The sequence below is a fragment of the Triticum aestivum genome, chromosome 6D (genome assembly GCF_018294505.1).
Source record: "Triticum aestivum cultivar Chinese Spring chromosome 6D, IWGSC CS RefSeq v2.1, whole genome shotgun sequence".
In the NCBI taxonomy this organism is placed as follows: domain Eukaryota; kingdom Viridiplantae; phylum Streptophyta; class Magnoliopsida; order Poales; family Poaceae; genus Triticum; species Triticum aestivum.
Window position 1 is genome coordinate 196,176,856 of NC_057811.1, and position 25,542 is coordinate 196,202,397.

The following is a 25,542-nucleotide window of genomic DNA, read 5'->3' on the forward strand; positions in this document are numbered from 1 at the left end:
AGGGGGGAATTTCGTGGCCCTTGAAGGAGGGGTCCGAAACCAACCCTAACTCTTGTTTCCCCACACATACGGACTCTAAAAACAGCCTATACTTGACTATTTTGAAATTACATGGGCCTGGCCCAAAAATAAGGTGACCCAGCACCTATAATAGCCTCTGGATGATATTTATGAAGTGGCACCTTGTATATTTCGTCCAAGGCTTCATGCACTCATTATGGTGGCTTCAAAGTCCTGAAATCATCACTTGTAACTCCGTTCTTGTTCCCCTTGCACATGCCATCATCTCCATGCTTAATCTTGCTCCAATGTTCATCCCTCTTGTCCAAGCTAGGGCCTTCATTTGTAAGCAAGACAAATGTATCCAATTTAGGCAGCATCATATTCTCATGAACATTAGAATCATTACTAAGAAACAAAAGTACCTGATAATTTAATTGGCGTGCGCGAGCTCTAGTAATTGGTCCAGTATGTATAGCAGCAGGGGCTGTGGGTGTAACAATGATATTGATGTCCTCATCACCAGGCCCATGTAATTTTGAAATACACTTAGTAGCATGTTTTTAGAGTCTGTATTAATAGGGGAAAACGACTTAGGATAGAATTTAGTCCCCATCTTGCCAAGGATGGATGAAATTCCCATGTCTCCCTATATAGGGCGTCATTTTAGAATTGGGTTTTGTTTAGATTAAATTCGTCATAGCTGCAACTCACGTCCTTCATTTGTGTTCAACGACCCCACTTGATTAGTAAAGCTTTTCTCTTAAATTCGCAATATTCAAATTGCAATATCAATTTCTTACTTGTTTTTCATTTGCGTGCAGGAAATAGACCCTTGTGATCTCGTTGATCATGCTGCGACATGGTCAATAACCTCTCAAAGTTGGTTTAGCGATTACTAAGGCACGTCTTCACATGTTCGTTGTCGGATCGTCAAAGCCAACTTTCACCGAAAACGATAGCTACCTCTCATCAAAACATCCGCCTCTATCACCAATGCTTACAACCTCCACGGTGCATAGTATCATAGCTTGATATCATAGTGACCTCATTTATTGTCAAGCAACACTCCAGCCAAGTACTAGAACACACATGAGGAAATGCTGAAGTCCACAAGGGTAATAAACGGCACAAACTATATTAACACAGTATATTACAATACAAACAGGACCAAACGGAGCTTGTAGAATCTCAACTCATAACCAGAACAAAAACGGGAACTAAACATTGAACATCTTGTTTGAGCCTGTATGCAGATCATACACAAATCAGAATTTTAGATGGGTCTTCTGAAACAACAATCTTCAAGCTGCAGTACCTTGCAGTTCTTGCCTCGACACAAACCACCCTGAACCCGCATGGGCATGGTAGACTTGGCAAGCAACAAAATAGCATGGAGAGTATGAAAAATGATATTTGATCCAGGCTAGGATCTCCAGATAAGCAGCAACCAGCATGGAGAATATGCCATTGATATTTGATCCAGGCTATAATCACATGAGATCGATCTCTTTTGTCTTCAACATCTTCAGAATCCATCTTGTTCCTTCTTTTCACAGCCAAGGCTTAAATTTTGCACAATGATGTGGCTGAATCGCTAAATCATAGTAGTAACAAAGAACGTTAGAAGGATATCTTCTAAAGACTTGCCGCCAGATGTAATCTTGTATTAACTAATTGCTTGAATTTCTCTAGTTCTCATGTAAGTCATGAACTGCCCAGGTACTTCAGCAAGAAGTGACTGAACTATGGATATCCCGGTACCTGGAAATACGATGGATTATCACATTCCTTTACTTTCTAAGTGAAGGTCAGGAAAGCAAAATCATATGCAGGAGACAGCGAACAAATATTATACAGATGGCAAGATACATGAAAACAGAATGATTTGTCCTCTAATGCCAAAATTACATCGAACACAGCATTACTAAAACACATACCATGCACATCTTTCATTGGGGCGAACTGTATCACATCCCTTGATGCAACTCTCCCCGTTGAGCTTTCCAATCTTCCCCCTTTATTTGGATCCAGAAACTGCACAGTGAAAGAATATTGTCGTCTGATTTTATCCACTTTTCAGTGATTAGGGTTATGTCATTAGTAGACCCTTCTAATTGGTACAGAACTGTTACTTTAGCATTCCACTTTTATGTCTAAAAGGAAATATACAAATGACTTTACACAAATAAAACTGGGAAAACTTGTCCAGCCCCATTACCTCCATTTCCTTGAAGTCAGCCCCACCAACTCCAACAACAATGATGGACAAAGGAAAATCGGATGCCTTTATGATTGCATCAATAGTCTCCTGAAAATCAGTCACTACACCATCCTGGACAAAAGATTAACGGGTAAGAACGAAAAACATGGTGCAGTTTTTAAAGATGGGCCTAGAGGTATTACATACCGTCACTATTAACAGAATAAAGTATTTCTGTTGGTTGCTTGTAAGGGATTGGCTTGCTATTGCTGTAGCGGTGCTAAGTAGAGGACCAAAGAGTGTAGGACCAGCCAATGACACATTGCGTAGCGCACTGATATAAGCTGACATAATTCCCTGTATTCCCTCAACCTGAGGAAGATTATATGGGTAGGCTATGAATAAATGGAAGCTTAAACCTTAAGAAGCCACCCAAAAAAGAGAGGAGAATGCGGCACAAGGGTTCATTCATTTTGCAAATACAAACAAGTTTACTAAACTTAACTAAGATGGGTGAAAAAGCGGATTCTCAATTAGCTTTCCAGAGAAAGCACACAAATTCTTCATCTGAAGACGATACTCCATTCAAATGTTGGAAATAATGTAAAATACCTCAGGCTGATAAGTGCTGCCATTTAAGTTGAAACAGTGTGAAACAGGACCGTCAATAGGTCTTGCTCCATAGCCCCAAGAGGGGATACGCTTAGCTGGGTCATAGTACTGTAGTATATCTCCAATCTCCAGTATTACCTGCCACAAAAACAGCAATGGAAGAACCTAATATCAATCTGTGCTCAAAGGTTCACCAGAATACAAAACTAGAATGATAAATCAGTTGCCCACTCTTTGATATGCATTTGGCCGTCCGGAGGGGTCAATATAATGCAAGGAATCTGGAAGCCGAGGGTTTCCATTTGAAGCTATAAAGCATAAACATTGACAGTAAAAAATAGGAAACGTGCTGTTACAAACTAGTGAATGAGAATTGAGCAAGGCCAGCTTGCAGTAGCACATCCGTGCATACCTGTGTAGTCGATGGCTACCATCAAATTCAATTGACACCCAGCAGAAATATAATCGATAAAAGTATGTCTACTATTCTCAAGATATTTCTCCACATATACCTGGCTCTTCAATACCTGCATGTCAGAATAAAATTCGGTTAATACAGTATAACAGTTGCAGAGGTTCTACAGAAGAAGAAAAATATTACCTCCTTACTATGACAATCATGTGCATTGCTGGCAGGAACAAAGAAATTTTCACCATTCCCACTATGGTACATGTTTTCCAATTCGGCGACTGATTTTACTATCTTGCTGTCAAATTACAAAGGGTATCTAATCAGAAAAGAACATGAATTTGAGAATTAATGGCATAGGCTATAAGGCACCATTACATGCTAACAACTACTCCCTCCGTCCCAAAATATAAGAATGGTTTTTACACTAGCATAGTGTCAAAAACGTTCTTATATTTTGGGACAGAGGGAGTAATAAACAACAAAAGCGAGTGCAGGTAGCATGTTGAGTTACAAAAGGGGACAATTACCCAACTAGGTCATGTTTGCCATTGCTACTGAAGTTGAAGCATTCTATCATGAGGGGATTCTCCTGAAACATAATACAGCCACGAGAAAAGAAATACAGAGGGATTAGACACATACAAAAGCCATTAGGCAACAAAGAAAGTGGATTTTTTCTTTATTCATTTTAGAGCAGCCGCCTGTGATGCCTGTCGAAGCGTTATCTTTCAAAGGGGGCCGGCTGATGAAGATCTAAGGCTGGCTACCTAACTTACCGCTTCATGCATGCTCCAGTGAAGCTCAGCCATCGATTCCACATTGGACAACTCCATTTAAATTACAGTTTTGGGCTACTCGTCGTTGTCAAGCTCTGCGCCCTTCTACCGTCTTCTTTTACCTTTTGTTGCTTTACTTTTCACATGCGACCTTCCGACTACATAAGCCTAGATTTAGGGTGGTAAGGGCATGTTATTTTGCTAGGGTTTCCCCCTAAGCCGCCGCTGTTCGCATGCCGGCAAGAACTCCTGTAGCTAATCTAAGTGAGTTTTGAATCTTCTGAATTTTCTGAGTTTCCTGAACTTGTCAAGCCGGTCCTTGTCACTGCCCATGCGCTTGCAGAGAACTAACAGCACCAGCTAGTGGTTCAAAACTTCAAATAAACATATATGTAATGCTGACTCGAGGGGCACGAAAGTTCGTATATATAAGCTCTGATTGCACCCTAAACAGAAAGTACAAAAGAAAATGGAAGTGGAAAGATCTCATGCCTTACTTCCGACCTGTTGGAGATTCATAATCACTGGCTTCCACTTAGGATTGAGATCATTCTTCCTTACTTCTGTCTTGCAAATTGGAACAGGTGTTCCGTTCTCTGACATTCTGGATATTAGCAAGAAAGGATCCTGTAATAAGCATGATTAGAAAAGTGAAAAACTATTTTCTTCTGCAACCAACAATCCACATGCGAAGCATAGATAGCCATTCACCAAATTGCAAGTGCAACAACAGTAAAACAAGTACCCAGCAAAAGATGAAAACATAAGCTTACACTTTTTGAAAGAAGATCCTTGATTTCAAGATCTGAACAGTGGAATACCATTTCCATTAATGCTTTTGAACCAGCACTTTCTTCGGCCTGAACAGTTAACTCACCAAATTTACTAGGATTTGGTAAGTTGTGCTCAGAAACACCAAGCTTTAGGGTGAACAATCTATTCTGTTTGGTGATAACCTACAAAATCAACTTTGATCTCAAGAAACAAAATATGCAAGTGCTGGCCACACTACTTTGCAACCACAAAACAGTATGTTTATGATGAACCTAGGATAATATGTCGTGGAACTGGAACTACCAACCAGTTCTAGAGCTGAAAATCCAGATGATAAGATAAACTTGGCCACCAGGTTAATACAAGCAGGATTTCTTACTTTGTCCTTTCCTCCCTTCACCACTTATTTTAAGTTTTACAGCACAGTTTGACGTATTCATTGCAGAAGGTCCAAAATAGTTACTCTTTCCTCAACACAAGTATGTTTTGTGCACTTAAGTATTTAGTCAAGGAAAGAAACAATAGCCACGAAAAGCAGCAATGATTTAACCATAGTAAACATACGTCGGATAAATTACAGATGGCTTCTCCAAGAAACTGTTGCTCCTCCAGTTTAAGCATCTGCATTTCAGGGCAGGCTAACATTAGAATTGTAATGACAGATGAAAGGAGGAATGAGAGAAGACTTTCCAAGATATCATATCTGCCAGTATCCTTGCCGAAACTAGTGTGTGCAATGGAATGTAGATTAGGGTTGTTCATATCAGCAAAAAGAAATGGTAGAAAAAAAGGAATAAAGTGAAGAAACAAATAAAATGAACTGACAGTTATAAGAACATAGTACAGATATCTTTCTTCTACTTTGGGAAATCTACGCAGAATCACAATTTTAAGATACTCTGTGGTTTCTAGAGAACTTCAGTAACCAACAGACTAAAAACCACGGAACAATCAAATATTTCTTTTTGTATAATTTACACCATTATAAATAAAAATTAACTAAACCTACAGCTACATAATCCAATTTGGGACAGTGCAAAAAAGTAAAGTTGTCATGAAATGTGGACTTTCACATCGAAGGCTTTCTCTAGCAGAAAATCATCGGTACGAGTATTTTGAGAAGAAAAATGAAAACAATGACAAAACATAATTACCTTTTCACCAACTTCATGAAACTGCGGATCAATATCATAAATATGAAACCTGTGAGGAAATATATCTGTTATAACCGAGGATCGACAAGATGTAAAATTCATTCTTAACACTTGTAGTCTAAGATAGAAACAAGGGAGAATTGAAGTGATTTAGTGAACACTAGAATCTTACACCAATGGCTGAAGAACTTCAAACTGGTATTGCAAAATGATCTTTGCATTCCATGACGGGCTCGATGAATTTACAATAACTTCAGTGCGCCCAATTTCTTCAAGTGCTCCGTCATTGCTCGAATACACAACGACTATGGGATTGCTCTGCGAAAGAGAGAGGGAGATTGAGAAGTGTAACACAAAGTTGGATGAGATAATATGATAGAATAGATTTGTTCTGGACATGGGTCCACAGTATCAAGGCAAGAGTGGCAGCATGGGAGGAGTCCATGAGAGAGAAGTATCCTAAGAGTCCGCTAGTAAAGTATAGGATTAAGAAAGAGTCCAATTGTATAAGGAAATATCTAAGTCTAGTTGTATTAGGAGAGGTCAAGGGCCTCAGCATATATAAGGATGACATATGCATTCACATTGGAGGCAAGCAAGAACAATCAATCTATTCTCCCAAGTTATTCTGTCCTCTAAACCTATGTCTACCCAATCCCTCGCAGCCATGCCAGCTGGGTATCTTCGGCCCAGTAGTTATCCCTTTGTGAATCAAGGTTCACAACATTTGGTATCAAGCCGACCACCATGGCTTCTAGGGGCTGTTTGGATTCGGCCTCTGCTAGCTACGCCAATTTATTGGCAGACGTTTTCGCCGCCAGCTTCTCGCCAACAAATTGGCGCGAAATTGAGCTGCAGCCACCGACATAGCCTGGGCAAGCCAGAAAATTGGCTCCCATCCAAACAGACGGACAGCTGGAAGTCAACGCCAATTATTCGGCTGGGCAGGTGTTGGCTCAAATCCAAACAGACCCCTGGTGCCAACTCTTTCATGGAACAGTTCAAGGCCTCCATCTGATCTACTTTTGACGAATTCAAGATTCGCATACTTGAGACTGATACAGAAAAGAGATGGATAGCAATGGCTTCAGCAGCAAGCATAGTGAGCATGGTAGCAACATCGTTCGTGCAGCCGGAAGTTGACGCAGCAACAGTGATTCGACAAAAAGCGTCAGAGGCGCACGAAGAAGCAGCGGCGACAGTTACTACGAGACATCCAGATGCAACAGCTTCAGATGCAGATAGAGGAGCGACAACAGAGCAACCAGGTGCACAACCACGCGTAACATCATCAGCAAAATCCTCTTCAGTGGTAGGACTGAGGCAGCTGGCTGGAAATACCTCGTGTGTGGTGTGTTACAGCCCTGCCCCTAAAGTGTTGATTTTGCGTTAAAATTGGCAAAGATGGTGGTTAAGTGATAGCCTAGCCTCAAATGTGGAAGCGGAAAGAATCCTATTGCCAACTGAAAGCCAGTGACATAACAAGGGACATCCCAAATATTCTTAGGAGAGGATCTCGGACAGAGGTTCTCCACTGGAAAGATTTTTGTGTGGACTTAAACGAAACAGAAAAATCAAGGAATTCCTTTAATGGTGGTCGCAGTTTCCTTGTTTTGCATCAAGAGAATCAACATCCAAGGAGTCTATGCTGGAAATTGCAGGCATGTTGTACATGAAATCTGTATCTCTAGAAGCTGGAAATCAGGTTGACCTAGAGATATACAAGTTGTACTTGAGAGAATTAGGGAAGAGCTCTAGCAAAATCTGGAGCTGGAGTCAAAGTATCACATCAATACGGGGCTATGAAGGACTTCAGCCCTGGCCGCCACCATGCAACTTGAGGACAAGCTGCTTGTCCTGGAGGGGTGTATTGTGAACATGTGTCCACAGTATCAAGGCAAGAATGGCAGCGTGGGAGGAGTCCATGAGAGAGAAGTACCCTAAGAGTCCATTAGGAAAGTATAGGATTAGAAAAGAGTCCAATTGTATAAGGAAAGATCTATGTCTAATTGTATTATGAAAGGTCAAGGGCCTGAGCATCCATTACTCCCTATGTTCCAAAATCATGGAAGTTCTAAGTTTGTCCTAAGTCAAACTTGTTTCCCCTGCCCCTTAACTTGCACATTTTTCTATACTTATACAAGTTGGACTTAGGACAAACCTAGAACTTCACTTATTTTGGAAAGGAGGGAGCATACAAGGATGAGATGTATCAATGTTTGAGGCAAGCAAGAATGATCAATTTATTCTCCCAAGCTATTCTCTCTAAACCTACGTCTACCCAATCCCTCGCAGCCATGCCATCTGGCTATCTTCAGCACAGTAGTTATCCCACTGTCAAAGGTTCACAACAAGACTTGACGTTTTCCAACAGATTAGCATGTGTGCATGGTGAGAATGATTGCTGAGAAGTCAGAACAAGATAGGTACTAGATAGGGCATCCAGATCAGTTGGTTATCAATGCCAATTTTGTTTGCTACCCATTCCGGTTCACTACTTAAGGTACTACATTTGACTTAAGGGTTATAGCGAAGCCCATAGAGGTTGGTGGCGGTGTAAAAAAAAGCATGACCCAAGCGACATGCCATGGACCGAGGTGGAGGAGGCATCACTGCTTTGCCCCTGATTCTCAGGGCTTCGTCGGAGACCGTTGTGTCTTGTACCCAGGGTGCAGCGGCATCCGGTAGGGTCAGCCTTTTCCCCTGGACCAGACATGGAGGCTGATATCAAATTGCAAGAGCCCTAGTTGCGCAGGACTATACCGTAACCTGGAGGTATTGCGGCCTCACGGGAACAGCGAGGTTAGGTAACGGTAAAATTTCTTTTATGCTTTCCTAATAGTGACCGCTGATTCCTATAAGTACACAACTAGGACCCTCCAAAAGTGATTATTACTTCCTTTAATTAACTAGGATCAAATCCCTGATTAGATCGGCTGCCAGCCCTAACCTGGCTCGCTGGCTTCCCCCTAAGCCTATACGGGATGCCCCACATGACAATAGCATTCTTCAATATACATGCGAACTTTGCCCAATGCTCCTCCTAAAGGGATCTGTATAGACACATAACTATAGCAGCATATGAAGGAAACTTAAAGAACTTGATATTTGGGGGGCTATGTATTTTCTTTGAAGAGCGGGCTAGCATTAAGTGATATCTCTAAGCAGTGCAGTGTTGCTTTGTTAAAGGCTGCTTATAAGTAACATGTCACTCTTCTCTATATTCTATCATCTAAATATCACATGGGTTTGTAAAAGGTCTAATAATTTCACCTTATTTTATTAGGGGAATTGTACATATACCACTAGTGTTTGCTGGTAGTATAAATTACCATTGGATCTTGGAAGTGATGTAATTGCTCTGGTAACACTGAAAACATGGAGGATAGTTTTTTTTTTAATTCTGGTGACAGGTGAACGAGCTTGACTAAATCTGTACCTTAAGTTTTACATACATTTGTTGTTAGATCACCAGGTTTTCCTTGTAAAGTTGCCACTATAATCAGTGCGATTTCTATGTTAACACTGTAAACAGGTGAAATAGTTAATGTTGAACACTCGACCTGCGCAAACAAGTTTGACCATGGTCCAGGCTTACGGCTCATTCTGTTTGCAGGATTCCAAATCAAAGGACTAGAAAAGGTAAAAGATTAACTCTAATTCTTAGGAATTTTCCATAAGGTCGTACCTAATACTAAGAATCCTTGGGAACTGACCCAATATGGACACAATCCTAAGAAATCTAGTACCCACATTCCTATGAAACGAATGGCATACATAAGAAGAAATCCCGTAGGAAGAAATCCTATGAAAATTCTCCAAAAATCCAACAAATCAAATAAACCCTTCCTGACCATACTGCTCTCAAAATTTCAAAAAAAAAATTGAAAATTCCCAAGATATGCATAGTGCAATAATGTGTCATGTGTGCAGCTGCATATTTTGCGCGAAAAGTATGTACATCTATGTGATGCATGAAAAAAAATGTGTAGACACAGTTGTTGTGTTGAACCCTCCATTATTTCCTACTTTTGTACAGGGCACAGATGGACATATGATGCGGAGCATCCTACGGACATCACCATGTCAAGAGTCAGTTTGGCAAGTGACACGTGCGACCTCTACTTCACATACATAAAGGTGAATCATCACCTTTACACGTGTTCACTTGACCCCTTCGAGGATGGTATACTACTTGACACTCCTCTCGTGTGCATGCATAGGTATTACCGGAGCTTCACCATTAACGAAAGGGAGTGCAAGCGCATGTGTACGACTACACCATCCGCGAGGGAAGCATGGAAGAGAAGACGGAAGAAGACCGAACAATAGACAAGTCTGCACCTGCCCGGATCATCAGCCCCTGGCCCGGACGATCCGGCTACACGCCCGAAGACAACAGCACGAGCCCGGACGAAGCCAGATCATCCGAACCCCCATCCGGATCATCCGGACCCTCGACGCCTGGATCATCCGAACTACCTCTCGGATCATCCAGACCATGCCTGCGTGCATGACTTGGGCCAAGGCCCGTGTACCCATTTCGCCCCCTCACTTACCCCCTCGTGGCTTAGACTATAAATAGACCTCCTCCACCTCCTTTCTAGGGTTAGCAATATGATAACTCATCTTAGTTGAGCTTTGCTCCTTACCTTCTCTTCTTGAGAGAGAGACCACTCCCATGGAGTTCAAGACCTCCATAAGAGCATGTGAGAAGATCCCGAGGGATTCAAGACCCCCTTGTGGGAAGGATCTATCTAGATCATCAAGACCCCATCTCCTTTGGATTTGGGATGAACTCTACCTTGTATCTTTCCCTTTGATTGTTCATGTACCTTGTGGATCCATGTGTTTGTTAGTCTAGTGGATGTGTGATTGGATTTGTTCGTGAGTGTTCCTCTTGTGATTTCTCCCCGTTCTTCCTCGTGTTCTTCGAGGAATCCTCCAATTCGTGAAAGATCGGCCATTAGGGTTCCACCCTACATCATCTTGGTATCATGAGCCACGTTGATCACGAATTTGGAGTCCTCTCCTTCGTTTTCTTGCCCAATTTCAAAAATCCCCACCAGAAAATAGCCTCACCAAATTTTTTGCATTTTGTTGGTTCTTGTGAGATTTTGTTGTGTTTGATCCACGATTTTGTTGTTTAGCAAGTGGATCTAGGCTTTCCCCACCTCCCCGCCATGAAATCCCTCCAAAGAAAATCTTTTCACATCAATTTTGACCCTCCAAAATCAAAAATTTCCGCCCAAATCGCGTCCCCGAGAGGAAATCCCGAGCAGTTTGACCTGCCCGGATCATCCGGATGTGCTCCCAGATCATGCGAACATCACCCGGATCAGTTGGACCCTCTTCTAGACGTCCGGCTAACCCACGCACCCAAAAATCAGTACCCGAGTTGACGAACCCGGATCATCCGGACTTACTCCCGGATGCCCGGGCAACCCCGAAACTGACGCAGCTGAAATATTGTTTCGGTCATAACTAATTCATCCGGAGTCCGACTTCGATGTTCTTTAGCTCGTTTCATAGCTATTGACATCCCCCATCCCACGAAAATACTACCACCATCATTTGACTCCATTAAAATTTTGACATTTTGGCATCTTTGCCTAGGCCCTCCACCATAACATCCGCAAAACCACCATAGCCTTCTGCAACGTAACCCATTTTGATCCCCATTGCATTTGTGGTTGTTTGAGTTGTGATTTGAGTCTCCTAAGGTGTTTAGGCTACTTAGGGACGGTTACTTCTTCATTAACCACTACCTCAACTTCCGCATTGCCAACTTCAACACCAGCACCGCTTTCCGCTACCACCATTTGACATTTGAGATTCTGAGTTGTGGTTTTCCCGTTTCCTATGGTGTTTCGGCTAATTAGGAACGGTTCGACATCGCCACTCATTTTCTCCACGGACTCCATCGACATTGTCCACTTCATCATCATCCATCCTTGCTTACAAACGAGAAACCACCGACGGTAACTCCAGCGACATCATTGTACATTTCCTTGCCATTGCATTGATAGCCCCGAGCCTATTGCGTATCTTTCCCACCGAGACTAGCGAGTTGAGAATTGTCGGGGCACGCTCATTGTGCACCGTAGTGATACGCTTACGCCGCATAGCTAGTTTTAGCGTGCAATCATCTTGCTATCATCATTGTGCCATTAAGTCTCTCCCGTGCATATCTTACATACTTGTCTCATATATTGGCTCGAGCATCAAGCATAGTAGAAAAAGCATACAAAAAAAAAGAAAAAAAAAGAGGAAAAAGCTTTTAAACAAAAGAGGAGATAAAAAGAGCTTGTAAGCAATAGAAATAGCATTGAGCCATTTTGCATAGTATATCATCTTGGAGCATCCATACATAGCATACTTGGGATTGAAGACGGCACGGTTTCTCACATAGGTTGGTGGACAAGCGTATCTAACCCATTTGAGCAATCGAGCTATTGTCACTCTAGTATCCGTGCAACAGAGCTTTTTGCATGGCAACACATTTTGTGCTCATTCCTTGGTTGCACGGATCCCACTTATCTATCCGTGTGTGTGTTCCTTTGTGCCACCATAGCTATTGATCTATTTGCTTTACATTGCAATTTTGTGAATCTTTCTCAACATTATCGATTTAATTGACTTACACTTGCTTGAATTTTGTGCCACTTGTCCTAACCAAGCCACTCGATAAGCTTTACTTCGTAGGTGCGAGTGAACAAGTCCAGTACTAATTCCGCTATTCTGTCATTTCACGTTGAGTGATACGGGATACATCCTCAACTTTGGGAAAAGGTATATTGGTATTGTTTATCTCATTTCCTACTCACTTTTGCTCGAGTCTTGTGATGGATAGGCAAAGCACATCTACGTCGGTCTACAACAACAACGACGAGCTTGATTCTCTCGACGACGTCTATATTGGTGCTCTCAAGGCGCAACAAGAGCTCATGAAGGCCAAGGCTTCTCCACCCGAAGCACACATCGTGGCGACCAAGCTCCACGACAACGAGCATGAGGATAGTACCACCAAGATGTCCAACCCCGACGAGCTCCAAGATGACGCTCCCAAGTTCGACTTCACCGCCATCCCTCTGTGGCATTGACGATGCCGAGTCTACCACAACTCTTTTTTAAGACGGTGCGGCGACGACTACGACTACGGAGCCTCTCATGGAACATGCTTTGGAAGCCAGCAACATAGTGGCGAGCAAGGATGATGCTTCCATCTTCGGCCTTCATCCATGGCGACAGTGACAAGATGGTTGAGCACGGGATTTTCCCTTCAACCATGGCGGCCTATGATGATAAGTTGAGAGACTTGTGCCACCATATTGAGAGTGAGAGTGACTTCACCACTAGCCCCATATATGATGAGATGCCACAATTCCCATGTGAGGAGAGCCACAACCCCCACCACTTGAGTGAGATGAGTGACTCCACCATATGTGACTTTGAGTGCACCTATTTTGAGGGAGTGAGTGAGCCACCACATAGAGAGAGTGAGATAGTTGATAGGTCTTGTGAGGCCATTTGCACTTATAACGACTTAACCACTACCTCTATTGTGTCTTCTCATTTGGTGCTAGGTCCCATATACAATGACGCCCCGATCCTCGACGACTTCGTCCTTCCTTTGGACAAGACGATGGCCATGGTGGACTATGATGCACCTCCACATGGTTCCATCAAGATGAAGATGATGACCACGATTTGGTCTTTACCACTTCACCTACACCACATGAGTGGAATGAGAAAGGTAACATAGGTGAAGGTGATGCTCTTGTCCCACTAGTGGACATTCTCGACATTGATTGCTTGCATGATGTTGATCCACCTATTGCCATGCTTCATGCTAGTTCGACTTCCCCATGCCATGATTTACCCATTTATGATGAGTTTGATGATTGCCATGTGGAGTCTATTAGTTGAGATGCCATGTTGCATAGGATTTCTTGTGATAATTCTCTCGGTCACATCATGTTTGACAATCCGCTTGACGTGTCATATGCTATGCTTGAGATCAACCATATGTCATATTTGCAATCTCATCGTAGTAACTATGCATATGCCATCAAAATAAACCCAATTTGCACATATGGCATAGATGACAAGCCCATGGTTATTGACATTTGTTTCTCTTGCGATGATATTGGTATGCTCCCTTTGCATCATTTCAATCATATGCCATGACATGACCACCTAGCTTCGGAAATGCATTGTTTGCCATGTTGTCAATTTTCTCCATGTTATGCTTCCGCTATTGCTCATGAGAACCCCATAGTTTCCTCATACATGTTAGGACATTTTGATCCATCCCATCCATTGCAGGATCTCAATAATTGTGTGCACCATATGCTCTCCATGAATAAAAATGCTATTGTTGTGCCATATACTTGCACGCTCTATTTGTGTCCACATTTTGTTATACATAACAACTATTCTTGCATGATGGATGACATGTTCCTATACCATGCCTCAAATTTCTTTGAGCATTGCTTATTTTGTGCTAACTCACACGTGCACATACACATCATGATGGATGATGTGTCATTCACCACGCACACACTTTTTTGGTTTGTGTCTCTTTTGTGTAGGTCATCACACATATTCATCAACCTTGCAATCCCATGAGTTGACGAAACGAGCTCTTGAGAGCAACGATGACTTGGGATCCCATGGATTGTTTTTCACACCGTTTCCATTGCGGAAGAACTTCGTGCATTTCTTCTATATGGCCTCACATGGTTATGGGTTATTGTCCATTACATATTGCCCATCTTCCATGTTCACTTTGCATGTATGCTCATTTCCATTTGGATGACATGCTTTGGCTACCCATGCTTTGCATCTCACATGATTCATGATTCTAGTGCTCGTATGTGTATTTGCAAGCTTGGTGGAGATATTGCTTGTTATTGCCATGTTTGCTTTGTACCCCATGCCTATGATGATACTTCGATATTGATTTGTGTCCGTGCTTGCTATATGTCATGTGCATTGCCTATGCCTACTATTTGCTCACATGACATGATTGTCATGATTTGCCCTAGTGTGTTGCATCTTCACTCCACTAGTTTGCACGACATGATTGATATGCTTGCTTTGTGTAGTGCATCACCCATGATTCATACTTGCTCAATTCATGCGGTTGATAGACTATTGTCATGCTTTGCACATGATTCATATTGCTTCTTGTCATATATCTCCATATGTTGCCTCTTTCATGCTAGATGATTTTTCATGTATTGAGTGCAACAATGCTATTAGTCTTGCTAATGAGATAGCCCCCATAGCTATCTACCATATATTTGGAGATTTTGACATATTTCTTGTGAAGCATGCTTGTCTTCTCTCTTTGCACTATATGCCTAGTGCCATGAACATTAAGATTGTTGCATCATATTATGCATGCACTTTTACTACTAATGGTTATGTGCAAGAGAAAAGAACCATCATGATGGATGATGTGTTTATCTACCATGCGCGTATGTTCTTTGCTTTGTTTTGTGCATGTGTAGGATACTTGGACTTCATGTCAATTTCTACTTCACATGAGTTAGACCATTCGAACTATTGAGAGCAAGCCTCATACATTCTACCACGACTTGCTTCTACACCGCATTTGCTTGTGCTTCGGCATTGTGAAGGACGCACAAGGACACGCTTTCAAGGTGACATCCTTCTTGAGCATGGATATTGTGGATCATACTACTTGTGTTGCTTGCACCATGAGACTTCTTGGTCATCTTGGACCACTTGATTGCGCACATGTTAGAGATCTTGCTACGACTTATCATTTTCACCTTTCCATGTCTCATGATATATATGCCTTGTGTGCTGCATCCGACTTGTGGATTACTTGCTCCTATCATATGTTCACATATGCCATGCCCCATTGATTATCACATGCTAGACTTGATTGCCTCACACATGATGAACACTTTCTCTTTCCATTGCGTTGAGTGCCACACTATCTTCACTACAGCATATGCACATTATGCTTGGATTGTCTTGCCCCATGTGTTTGGACACTTCATTTTCTTTGGTGTTGTGAATGATTCACATGCATACCATAGACCATTTGTTGAGCGTTTTATGCATGCTTGCTATGAACTTGAGGTAGATGCTTATTCTCTTGTCGCACATATTTGCATCGCTACCTCAGTTTACATGCTTGTTTCCATGATGACCTTGATTTTGCTCACATTATGTGCTTATATGCCATGACACAATCCTATGTCACACCATATGCTATGCTTGATGACGACACTTGTTCGGTGAATCACCACTTGAATGCTTGGTTTTGCACTAACGCTAACCACATTTGTTTTTCCAAGTGTTTGTCGTCCTTGCTCCTTTTGAAGGAATCCCAAGACGGTGCGACATTGGAGAGTGCCTATTTCGAGCTTCAAGATGACGTCCACTTGGTGATCGTCCACTTCTACACGGCAACGTCATCTCTTTCCCATGGTGATTTGGTTTTTGATCCGAGGTCGGATCTTTCCTAAGGGGAAGGGAATGATGTGGAGCATCCTACGGACATCACCATGTCAAGTTTCCGTTTGGCAAGTGACACGTGCGACCTCTACTTCACATACATAAAGGTGAATCATCTCCTTTACATGTGTTCACTTGACCCCTTCGAGGATGGTATACTACTTGACACTCCTCTCGTGTGCATGCATAGGTATTACCGAAGCTTCACCATTAATGAGAAGGAGTGCAAGCGCATGTGTACGACTACACCATCCGCGAGGGAAGCATGGAAGAGAAGACAGAAGAAGACCGAAGAACAGACAAGTCTGCACTTGCCCGGATCATCTGGATCCCCTCCCGGACGATCTGGCCGACGCCTGGATGATCCGGCCCATGGCCCGGACGATCCGGCTACGCGCCTGAAGATAACAGCACGAGCCCGGACGTAGCCGGATCATCCGGACCCCGACGCCCGAATCATCCGGACCACCTCTCGGATCATCCGGACCATGCCTGCGTGCGTGACTTGGGCCGAGGCCCATGTACCCATTTCGCCCCCTCACTTACCCCTTCGTGACTTAGACTATAAATAGACCTCCTCCACCTCCTTTCTAGGGTTAGCAATATGATAGGTCATCTTAGTTGAGCTCCCATGTACCCATTTCGCCCCCTCACTTACCCCTTCGTGACTTAGACTATAAATAGACCTCCTCCACCTCCTTTCTAGGGTTAGCAATATGATAGCTCATCTTAGTTGAGCTTTGCTCCTTACCTTCTCTTCTTGAGAGAGAGAGAGAGAGACCACTCCCATGGAGTTCAAGACCTCCATGTGAGCATGTGAGAAGATCCCGAGGGATTCAAGACCCCCTTGTGGGAAGGATCTATCTAGATCATCAAGACCCCATCTCCTTTGGATTTGGGATGAACTCTACCTTGTATCTTTCCCTTTGATTGTTCATGTACCTTGTGGATCCATGTGTTTGTTAGTCTAGTGGATGTGTGATTGGATTTGTTCGTGAGTGTTCCTCTTGTGATTTCTCCCCGTTCTTCCTCGTGTTCTTCGAGGAATCCTCCAATTCGTGAAAGATCGGCCATTAGGGTTCCACCCTACATCAACATACTTACGCTAAAATTTTGAGGATTTACACTTCACCCATGAAGTACATCTAGCTCTGTTCTTTAAGATGCTAATTGTCATACTTGGGCATGTCCTTTTATTACCACAAGTCAGCATTTTCCACCTTGAGGATAAATTCAACATTTTCTTGAAAACTGAGGCTAGCAGTGGCAAATAAACCGTTTCATCCCTTTCAATGGTACGATGTAATTGCAAGTGTAAATTTATTGTTGCACTTGCGCACATTTGCAGTTGTGGATATACAATATCCTACTATGTAACTAACCAGAGATGGAATACAAGTGGTACTTAGTAGCGAATCATTTCAAATATTCAACATGTGATATGTCATAGCAACACATTGAGATGCCAATGACAATAGAATTTCAGACAGGGCAACATCACAATTGCGAGAACAACAAAAGAGAAGTGTACCTTGAAGAAATATTCTTGATCGCCCAAATTTGATGCGGAGAGAGATAACTATTTCAACATGTCACATAGAGCAAAAGTTAAATAATACAGCAAAAGTTAACAGGTCCGATCAATTCAGAAATTGAAATTCTGCTGCTACAATTGATGGATTAAGCAATAAACCAAAACAACACATAAAAACAGACATGTTTCTCCACCCCCCACAAAACACACTTAAGAACGTTCGGGATTCAATACCAAATACCATGACATGACTAAAACAAATGTATCTACTGCTTTGCCCCATGGCTAAAAGTATCCCAATCTGGAGCCCACGAACAAGGTAGGGACCCACTTATCAGTTTATCACTGGCCTTAGGTACACCATGCAGTATATTATAGACAACCCTACATAACACAATAGCAACATTCAGTGTAGGTTTAAACTGGTGAAGCCTTCGATTAGAACATCAGAAAATTGCAGAGTGCAAGTACAAGTCTGTCGTAAATCATATTCATCGCATTTACCCTAGCATATTCAGTGTAGGCTTGTAGATTGCATAACGCAAATGGTATAACATCTTTTTTTTTGCAGAAATCCCCCGCCCAAGAACAAAAATGCGAACACGGCACCAAAAAAGGGCGCTAGTGGAGTAGGATTAACTGACTTATGCCAAATGGGAATTCCGATCCCGCCAAGCACAAACCACTTCAGCCCACACCATACACAGGCAAGAGCACCACCGAACGAGGTCGAACCAAGAGATGTAGCAGACTAGCAGTGCCTAGACCCCGTACCTCGATCTGCGTGGACGCGCCGGCGCCGCGGGAGCGGAGGAAGCGATCAGCCACGGCGGAAGCGGCATCGGCGGAGGAGGCGGCGGGGCCAACGGAGTGGCGGCCGGCGCCCATCTCGTCAGAGCAGCAGTTCCCCATGGCGTCCTTCTCCTCTCCCGCTTCGCCGGCGAGGCGAGATCTATCCGTGTATCGATCTCGGCGGGGAGAGAAAGGGGCGCGTGGTAATGGGATGGTAGCAGCAGTACCAACTACAGCAAGTGGAGTCGTGGAGACGACGCGGAGACTTGGACAACGGACGGCTAATGGCAACTTCAACGCGGATCGCCTAGTTGACCTCTCAAACGTTGTCCGGACAGTTTCAGTCATTCAAGGCGGCTTATCAGTAAATGTTTTTGGACGTGACTAACGTCCGACTAGATTGGAAATGAATCCTATCCCAACTCCCTTCCGTGAAACAAGCATGCATGCATTTTTTTTTCAGAAAATATTCTTGTAATATATTCATATTCTTGTAATATATTCAAATCACAAACTAATACAAAGTCTTTAACCCATACAAGCACACCCTAAGAGCATCTCCAGCCGCGCCCCCAACAGGCCCCCAGGCGACTTTTTTCGCGCCGGCATAAAAAAAACACCCTAGTCGCGCCCCCAGGACGCTCAAATCCGCCGGCTCGGCCCGTTTTTGGGCCCCGCGATCGCAGGCCGAACTCGGTGCACTGGGGGGGCGGCTCCGGCGCAAGGGAAAAGCACGCCTGGCCCACACCGTCAGGTGAAAAGTCAAGTCTGCCGTCCATATTCGCCTCCCACACCCCGCGAGCTTGGCCGCCACCCGACTGATCCCGGCGCCGCCCACCGCACACCATCGCTAGATAGGCCATTCCCCGCCGGGAAAATAGTAGAGGTTTCGCCGACGCAGCCTCTCCACCACCGTCTGGGCGATTTTTCCGGCGTTCCAGCCGCGGAGGGGCAGTGTCCCGGCGGGTGCGCGCCCACCGCGCCCGCAAGGTGTTTGGCGATTTGCCTGCCTCGGCAATGGACTCAGACGACGAGGAGGCGCTCGCCGCGCTGCTGGAGGAGGAAGCCGATGCCGACGTTCAAGAAGAGGAACATCTCATGGTCCTCGCCGCCCTCGCCGGCCTGCAGGCGAGCAATGAAAAGCCGCGGCGAGGTGGCTCGGTGCCAGGGCGAATGAAAGCAAAGAACCGGCATCGTCTCGAAGGCTACTTCATGCTCTACTCCGACTACTTCGTCGACGCTCCACTGACGGCGACAAAGTGTTTCGGCGCCGTTATCGGATGAGCCAAAAGCTTTTCTTCGGGATTGTGAATTCCATCCGGGAGTTCGAGAGCTACTTCAAGTGCAAGAAGGATTGCATCAGCAAACTTGGATTCACCTCAATCCAGAAGTGCACGATAGCGATGAGGATGCTTGCATACGGAGCTCCCGGTGATTCACTCGACGACTATGGGCGCATGGTCGAGTCCACGACCATTGAGTGTTTCTACAAGTTCTGCAGGGCAGTGGTGGCAGTGTTTGGACCGCAATACTTGTGAACACCCAATGCGGAAGACACTGCTCGGATCCTAGCACAGAATGCATCAAGAGGATTTCCTGGAATGCTTGGAAGCATCGACTGCATGCATTGGAAATGGAAGAACTGCCCATTTGCTTGCCAGGGGATGTATAAAGGCGCCAAAGGCAGTTGCATTGTGGTGCTTGAGGCGGTGGCCACACAGGACCTCTAGATTTGGCACTCCTTCTTTGGTATGCCAGGAACTCACAATGACATCAACGTGATACAGTGCTCCCCTGTCTTTGCCAAGCTTGTTGAAGGTCATTCTCCTCCGGTGAACTTCGAGGTCAATGGGCGGCACTACAACAAGGGGTACTACCTAGCTGATGGCATCTATCCAAGATGGTCTACATTTGTGAAGAATATCTCAAACGCTGTGTCAGGAGGCAAGAAGTCCCACTTTGCCAAGGTTCAGGAGGCTTGCAGGAAGGATGTCGAGCGGGTATTTGGTGTGGTCCAATCTCGATTTGTTGTTGTCCGGTACCCTGCTCAGACCTGGTCGAAAGATCAAATGTGGGAGATCATGACTTGCTGTGTCATCTTGCACAACATGATCATCGAGAGCGAGCAGGAAGAGCCAGTGTTTGACACTGAACCATACTACAGGCAGGGTCCTCTAGCCGAAGTTGATCACTAGCTACCGGCAACCTGGACTGCCTACCTCAATATGCGTGAGGAGATCCGAGACCCACAGGTGCATCATCAACTACAGTAGGATCTGGTGGAGCACCTATGGAGGATCAAGGGCGACGCCTAGCTCGACGTGTGATGAAATATGAGTTTTTATTTGTTGAACTATATAATTTGTATTGAACTATTTGTTGTTGCACTATTTTGTTGAACTATTTGATTTTCTGTGATGAACTATGTGATAAAAAAATATTTATGTTAGAATTCAATGCCGAACCACGACGAGCCACGCCGAATATGGGCCGATTCTCGCCGATATCGGGCCATTTTTCGTCGAAAGTGGGCCGAAAACTGGGCGATATCGGCGCCTGGGGGCGACGGCTGGATGCCCAACCACCCCCAGAGCTGATTCGACCCCCGGCTCGCCCCCAGGCGGCGATTTTTATGCCTCCTGGGGGACAACGGCTGGAGATGCTCTAACACACATAATAAACCCAAAAAACGCAAAGCACCCTGACACAATCAACAAAACAAGAAAATCTCTGAAGCTCTGTGTCATCATCCCCAAACCTTGCGAGAAGACTTGTGACACCCAAAATTTTATTTGGATTTTTCAAAAAAATTATTTGACTTGAGGGAGGTGATTTAAATTTTTCCTTCAAAAGAACCCTTCCTCTCAAGATATTTTTCTTATCGGCAAGAGTTTTTATTTGGATTCACCCAAGACATGATTTTGGTCTTGGAGGTTCTTCCCTTTTATTTGGACTCAAACCAAAATACTTCTCTCTTGGAAAAATGTCTTTTGACAATTCCTTTGAAAAGCCCTATAGCTTTTGGAATGATCTTTTTCCACTTTCAACAAATCTCTCTTGCCATGACCTATGTGCAAATCCTCTTCCACAAACCTTTCCCTACCTTTGGATCATGATGTACCTCAACTACAGCAAGTTGAACCTCCCCATATATTTATTTTCCATTTATAGCTTATCAAAAACAATTTATGCCTTCTATCTTGATCCTTGGAGGTCTTCAAAGGAACTACTCTTTCTGCTTTGATTTTTGCCCCCAAACCATTTTCCCTTCCTAGTCCTTTGAACCCTCAACCAGGATCCATGAAGATCCACTGGTCTCCAGTTCAAATTTTTCAAACTATACTTGCTGCAAGTTTGGACCAGATTTGCCAAATTTGATGAAATTCATTCAAATCCTTCTCCAAAAATTCTGAGAAAAATCAGGCAGCCTCTGGGTGCATTGAGAGGTCACCTCACCAAGTCCTAGCTCCAGGAAAATTTTTCTTTACACCAAATCATTTCATCGAACACCTTCAGAGCACTGTCAATGTCATGTTCAGTCAAATTTAGTTAACAGTGTCTGAACCACTGTCGTTTCTTCAGTGTCCGTTGCCAATCTCGCCAGTGCCTCGGCGTCGCCGTGTTTCCTGTCCCCTCCCCCTTGTCCTCTGCACCGCACGAGCGCCTGGATGCTTGCGGGCGTCGGCGACGAGCAGGAGGAGGTGCGCCGCCCCGTGACCGACGCCAGCGGCGGCTTTGCGGCCGCCAGAGAGAGGCGCAGCGCAGACGGCGCCGTCCAGCGCCGCCCAAGCCACCGGAGGCCGCCGCGTGGTCTTCCACTCCCCCGTGCGCGCTGCCACCCTCGTCGTGAACCGCTAGGCGCGGAGCGCGCTCTCTGCCGCCGCCGTGCCAGTACGGCGACCCCCGACGAAGACCGACGCCATTACGCCATGCCCGACCGAGTTTAGCAGTGGAACGGGACCGGTAACTCTCACTAGTGCTGCCTGGCCACCTAAACCCTCTGCCAAGCCACTGCCTCGCCGTAATCGCTCGCCGGAGATTCTCCGTTCACGGCCACCCCCTCGAGCCGCCTATAAATAGAGGCCCCGAGCTCCAGCTAGCACCCACACCACCTCTGCACTCCACCAAGACCCCGCCTAGCCACTGGAAGAGCCCCGAGGGAGTCTCCTTCCTCAACTCCGGCCGCCGCGACCCGCCACGGGATCCAGCTCGATTCGCCCCCGTGCGTGCACCTCTGCCTCCCATCTCTTGCCAGTAGCTCTCTAGTGCATCCCTCCTTCTGACCCACGCTTCAATTCGAAGTTTGCAGCACACCACCGGAGTTCCCCACCATCGCCCGAGCCGTCGTCCGCCGGAGAAAGTGTCGCCGTCGACGTGGTGCTCTCTGACGCCCAAGTCCACCACCCACCGACGCGGAAGGACACGCTGATACTCTTGGTACACTTTGATCTCCCTGACTCGCCGTGGTTCGACGCCAGCGACCACCGCAGCCTTCGGGCGCCGGCGAGGTTTTTCAAACCTGACATGTGGACCCCCCACGTCAGCCTCTCTTCTTCCCCCCAAAGCGTTTTCTGTTGGCGCCTTCGGGCAGAGTACGTTTTCTCTGTGGGCTGGCGCGTTTCTATTCGAACCATTTTCTGTTTTCTCAGTTAAGCCCCTGGAACTTTTCTGTTTCATTACAGATGAGTCCCTGGACAGAAACCCTTATAACTTTTTAATAAAAAGTGATTTTTGAGTGATTCTTTTTCTGACAGTCTTATAATTTTGTCTAGTTTTTTATGGGATTTATTTGAAAAAAAATTGGAACAGCTTTTCTGCACACGTTGGTTTTCACGTTAGTATGCTTTTTTCGCTATGCCGTAGGTCCGGGAGAGGTGACGGAGCCGCGAACTTCGCCGAGCTAGACTCCGACTTCTCCGAACCAGGCAAGCATGTTTGAACCTTTGATATGATAGGTGTTTTGCATGTTTGCGTGAAAGGTTGTGCATGGCATGTGAGTATTGATGAGTATCTCGTTGCATGTGAGGCAACTACCCGTGTGTTCCAAAGTTACTGTGATCTCTGATGAGAGATGGCCTAGTCATGTGGTGACATGAAGGGCAGTAAGGTGGTACTGTTGTAGCATGCCAGCCTTACGTCATCCGATTAATTCCGACGTTAACGTGGACGGAGTCACGTTATCGTTCTTCCCCCTTCCGTGCTACCACATGTTTTCTGCCAGAATGCGGTTTAGTAAGTTGGTAACCTCTTTCCGTGTACACACCAAACAGAGGGGCCGGGATGATGGTTCCATGGCCCTGGATTAAAGCCAGTCATCCGGTCAGGGGGCATGGGTGTTTCCGGTTGGGACCGAGAGGGGGGCACCCCTTAGAGCGCGCGTATAGAAATTTGATCCCATGCTACGCGAGGTTGTAGCCTCCCCGTCTCAAGGTTTTTCTTGAACGTTGCCGAGGGTGATTCCTGGCTTCGGAATGTTGAATGGGTGTGTACTGGTTAGACGTGTTTCTTCCAAAACACCGTAAACGGAACTAGTCCCCGTGACTACTGAAATCCGTTGGCTGTGGTTAAAGTACAAACTCTGCAGAGTCAAATCCTTCCGAGTCATCGTATCCATGGTCAAGTAATGTGATCAGCGTATCCATGTCTATGTCATAACCTCGTGGTATATTTTTCTTTCCGGTAAGCGAGCGTGAGTAGTAAACTTGGCTGAACGTTATTCCTGTGGATGAACTAACCCTGCTGTTTATCTCATGCCTGATTATTCTCTTGATATGATTTAAAAATTCATGAGCTACTAAGTTATGAATATAAGCCCTTTATGTGATGTCGCTCAGACGTCCGACTGTGGCATGTTTGTCTTTACTTTCAATGTAAGCCCTTTATGTGATGTCGCTCAGACGTCCGACTGTGGCATGTTTGTCTTTTACTTTCAATATAAGCCCTTTATGTGATGTCGCTCAGACGTCCGACTGTGGCATGCACTGCCTTTTATTTTCCATTATAAGCCCTTTATGTGGTGTCGCCTTGACGCCCGACTGCGGCATTGTTATTCTTGCATTTTCCTCTCGAGGAGTCATTCAGACCCTCGTTTGGCACCCAGTATATTATTTTGGGATTTCGGGAGGACTACCGCCCGACTTCTCTTTTATTTTCCGTGCAGTATTATCTCTATGTCTGAGTGCACTTGTTAACCTGTTCATATGCATCATGTCTACATTTGTTATATCTTATGTCCGAACTGTCTTGCGAGTACTTTCATAGTACTCACCTGGCTTGTTGATTTGGCCAGATGTTGACGAAGGCGATCTCATGGATGAAGAGTTTGATAGTGAGTCCGACGCCTAGAGGAATCCCAGTCAGTCCCGTGCGATCCTGGATATTGGTCACTTGTATTATATACGCTTCTGCCACCCGCAATAAATCTCCTCGAGCTTCACTCCGACGCTCGAAGAGCTGTAGTTTTCAGGAGTCATATCACCCACCTCGCTGTGATATATCCACCACCGTTGTCATCGTGAGTTAGTAGTTATGCCACCCTATCCGCCGTTATGTTTTATCGGCGTGCATGTAATAAATTGTTGAGCAGTCTCCGCTCAACTTTGTATTATATTCAGTACTCCTGGTATTTTTCTTCTGTGACCAAGATATTGTCTACCAGTGAGAAGGAATTCTTCTTTACTGATCCGTAAAAGGGATTGGTCTCTCAATAAATATTTTATTGAAAAACCGGTCGTGACAAGACTTCTGCAACACAAGAATCGGCAACCAGATCCAAGCAAACCATTATC

General features: G+C 44.7%; 1 protein-coding gene across 2 annotated transcripts; it reads right to left on the reverse strand.

The window, feature by feature from the left end:
- Positions 1–1,104: 1,104 nt before the first annotated feature.
- On the reverse strand, positions 1,105–19,048 carry LOC123144443 (protein BONZAI 1). Of its 2 annotated transcripts, none has more exons than XM_044563586.1 (16): positions 18,737–19,048; positions 17,960–18,007; positions 6,104–6,249; positions 5,932–5,980; positions 5,342–5,398; positions 4,777–4,959; positions 4,508–4,630; positions 3,755–3,816; positions 3,417–3,522; positions 3,228–3,342; positions 3,047–3,123; positions 2,816–2,953; positions 2,411–2,575; positions 2,222–2,335; positions 1,941–2,037; positions 1,105–1,764 (listed from the first exon to the last, which is right to left on the reverse strand). In XM_044563586.1, the coding sequence occupies exons 1-16, from the start codon at positions 18,872–18,874 to the stop codon at positions 1,670–1,672; spliced, it is 1,713 nt and encodes a 570-aa protein (XP_044419521.1). In that variant the 5' UTR covers positions 18,875–19,048; the 3' UTR covers positions 1,105–1,669. The 2 variants fall into 2 exon arrangements, with proteins under 2 accessions (XP_044419521.1, XP_044419520.1); XM_044563585.1 differs by having other exon boundaries at positions 4,496–4,630; positions 18,737–19,047.
- Between the last annotated feature and the right edge of the window lie 6,494 nt (positions 19,049–25,542).

Excerpts from the sequence above, each read along its gene's own strand:
- LOC123144443 (XM_044563585.1), bottom strand. The coding sequence starts at position 18,874 with ATGGGGAACTGCTGCTCTGACGAGATGGGCGCCGGCCGCCACTCCGTT. Across the intron at positions 5,981-6,103 it reads GAAGTTCTTCAGCCATTGGT|GTTTCATATTTATGATATTG; the intron begins GTAAGATTCTAG and ends ATTTCCTCACAG. Across the intron at positions 2,038-2,221 it reads CTGACTTCAAGGAAATGGAG|TTTCTGGATCCAAATAAAGG; the intron begins GTAATGGGGCTG and ends TTCACTGTGCAG.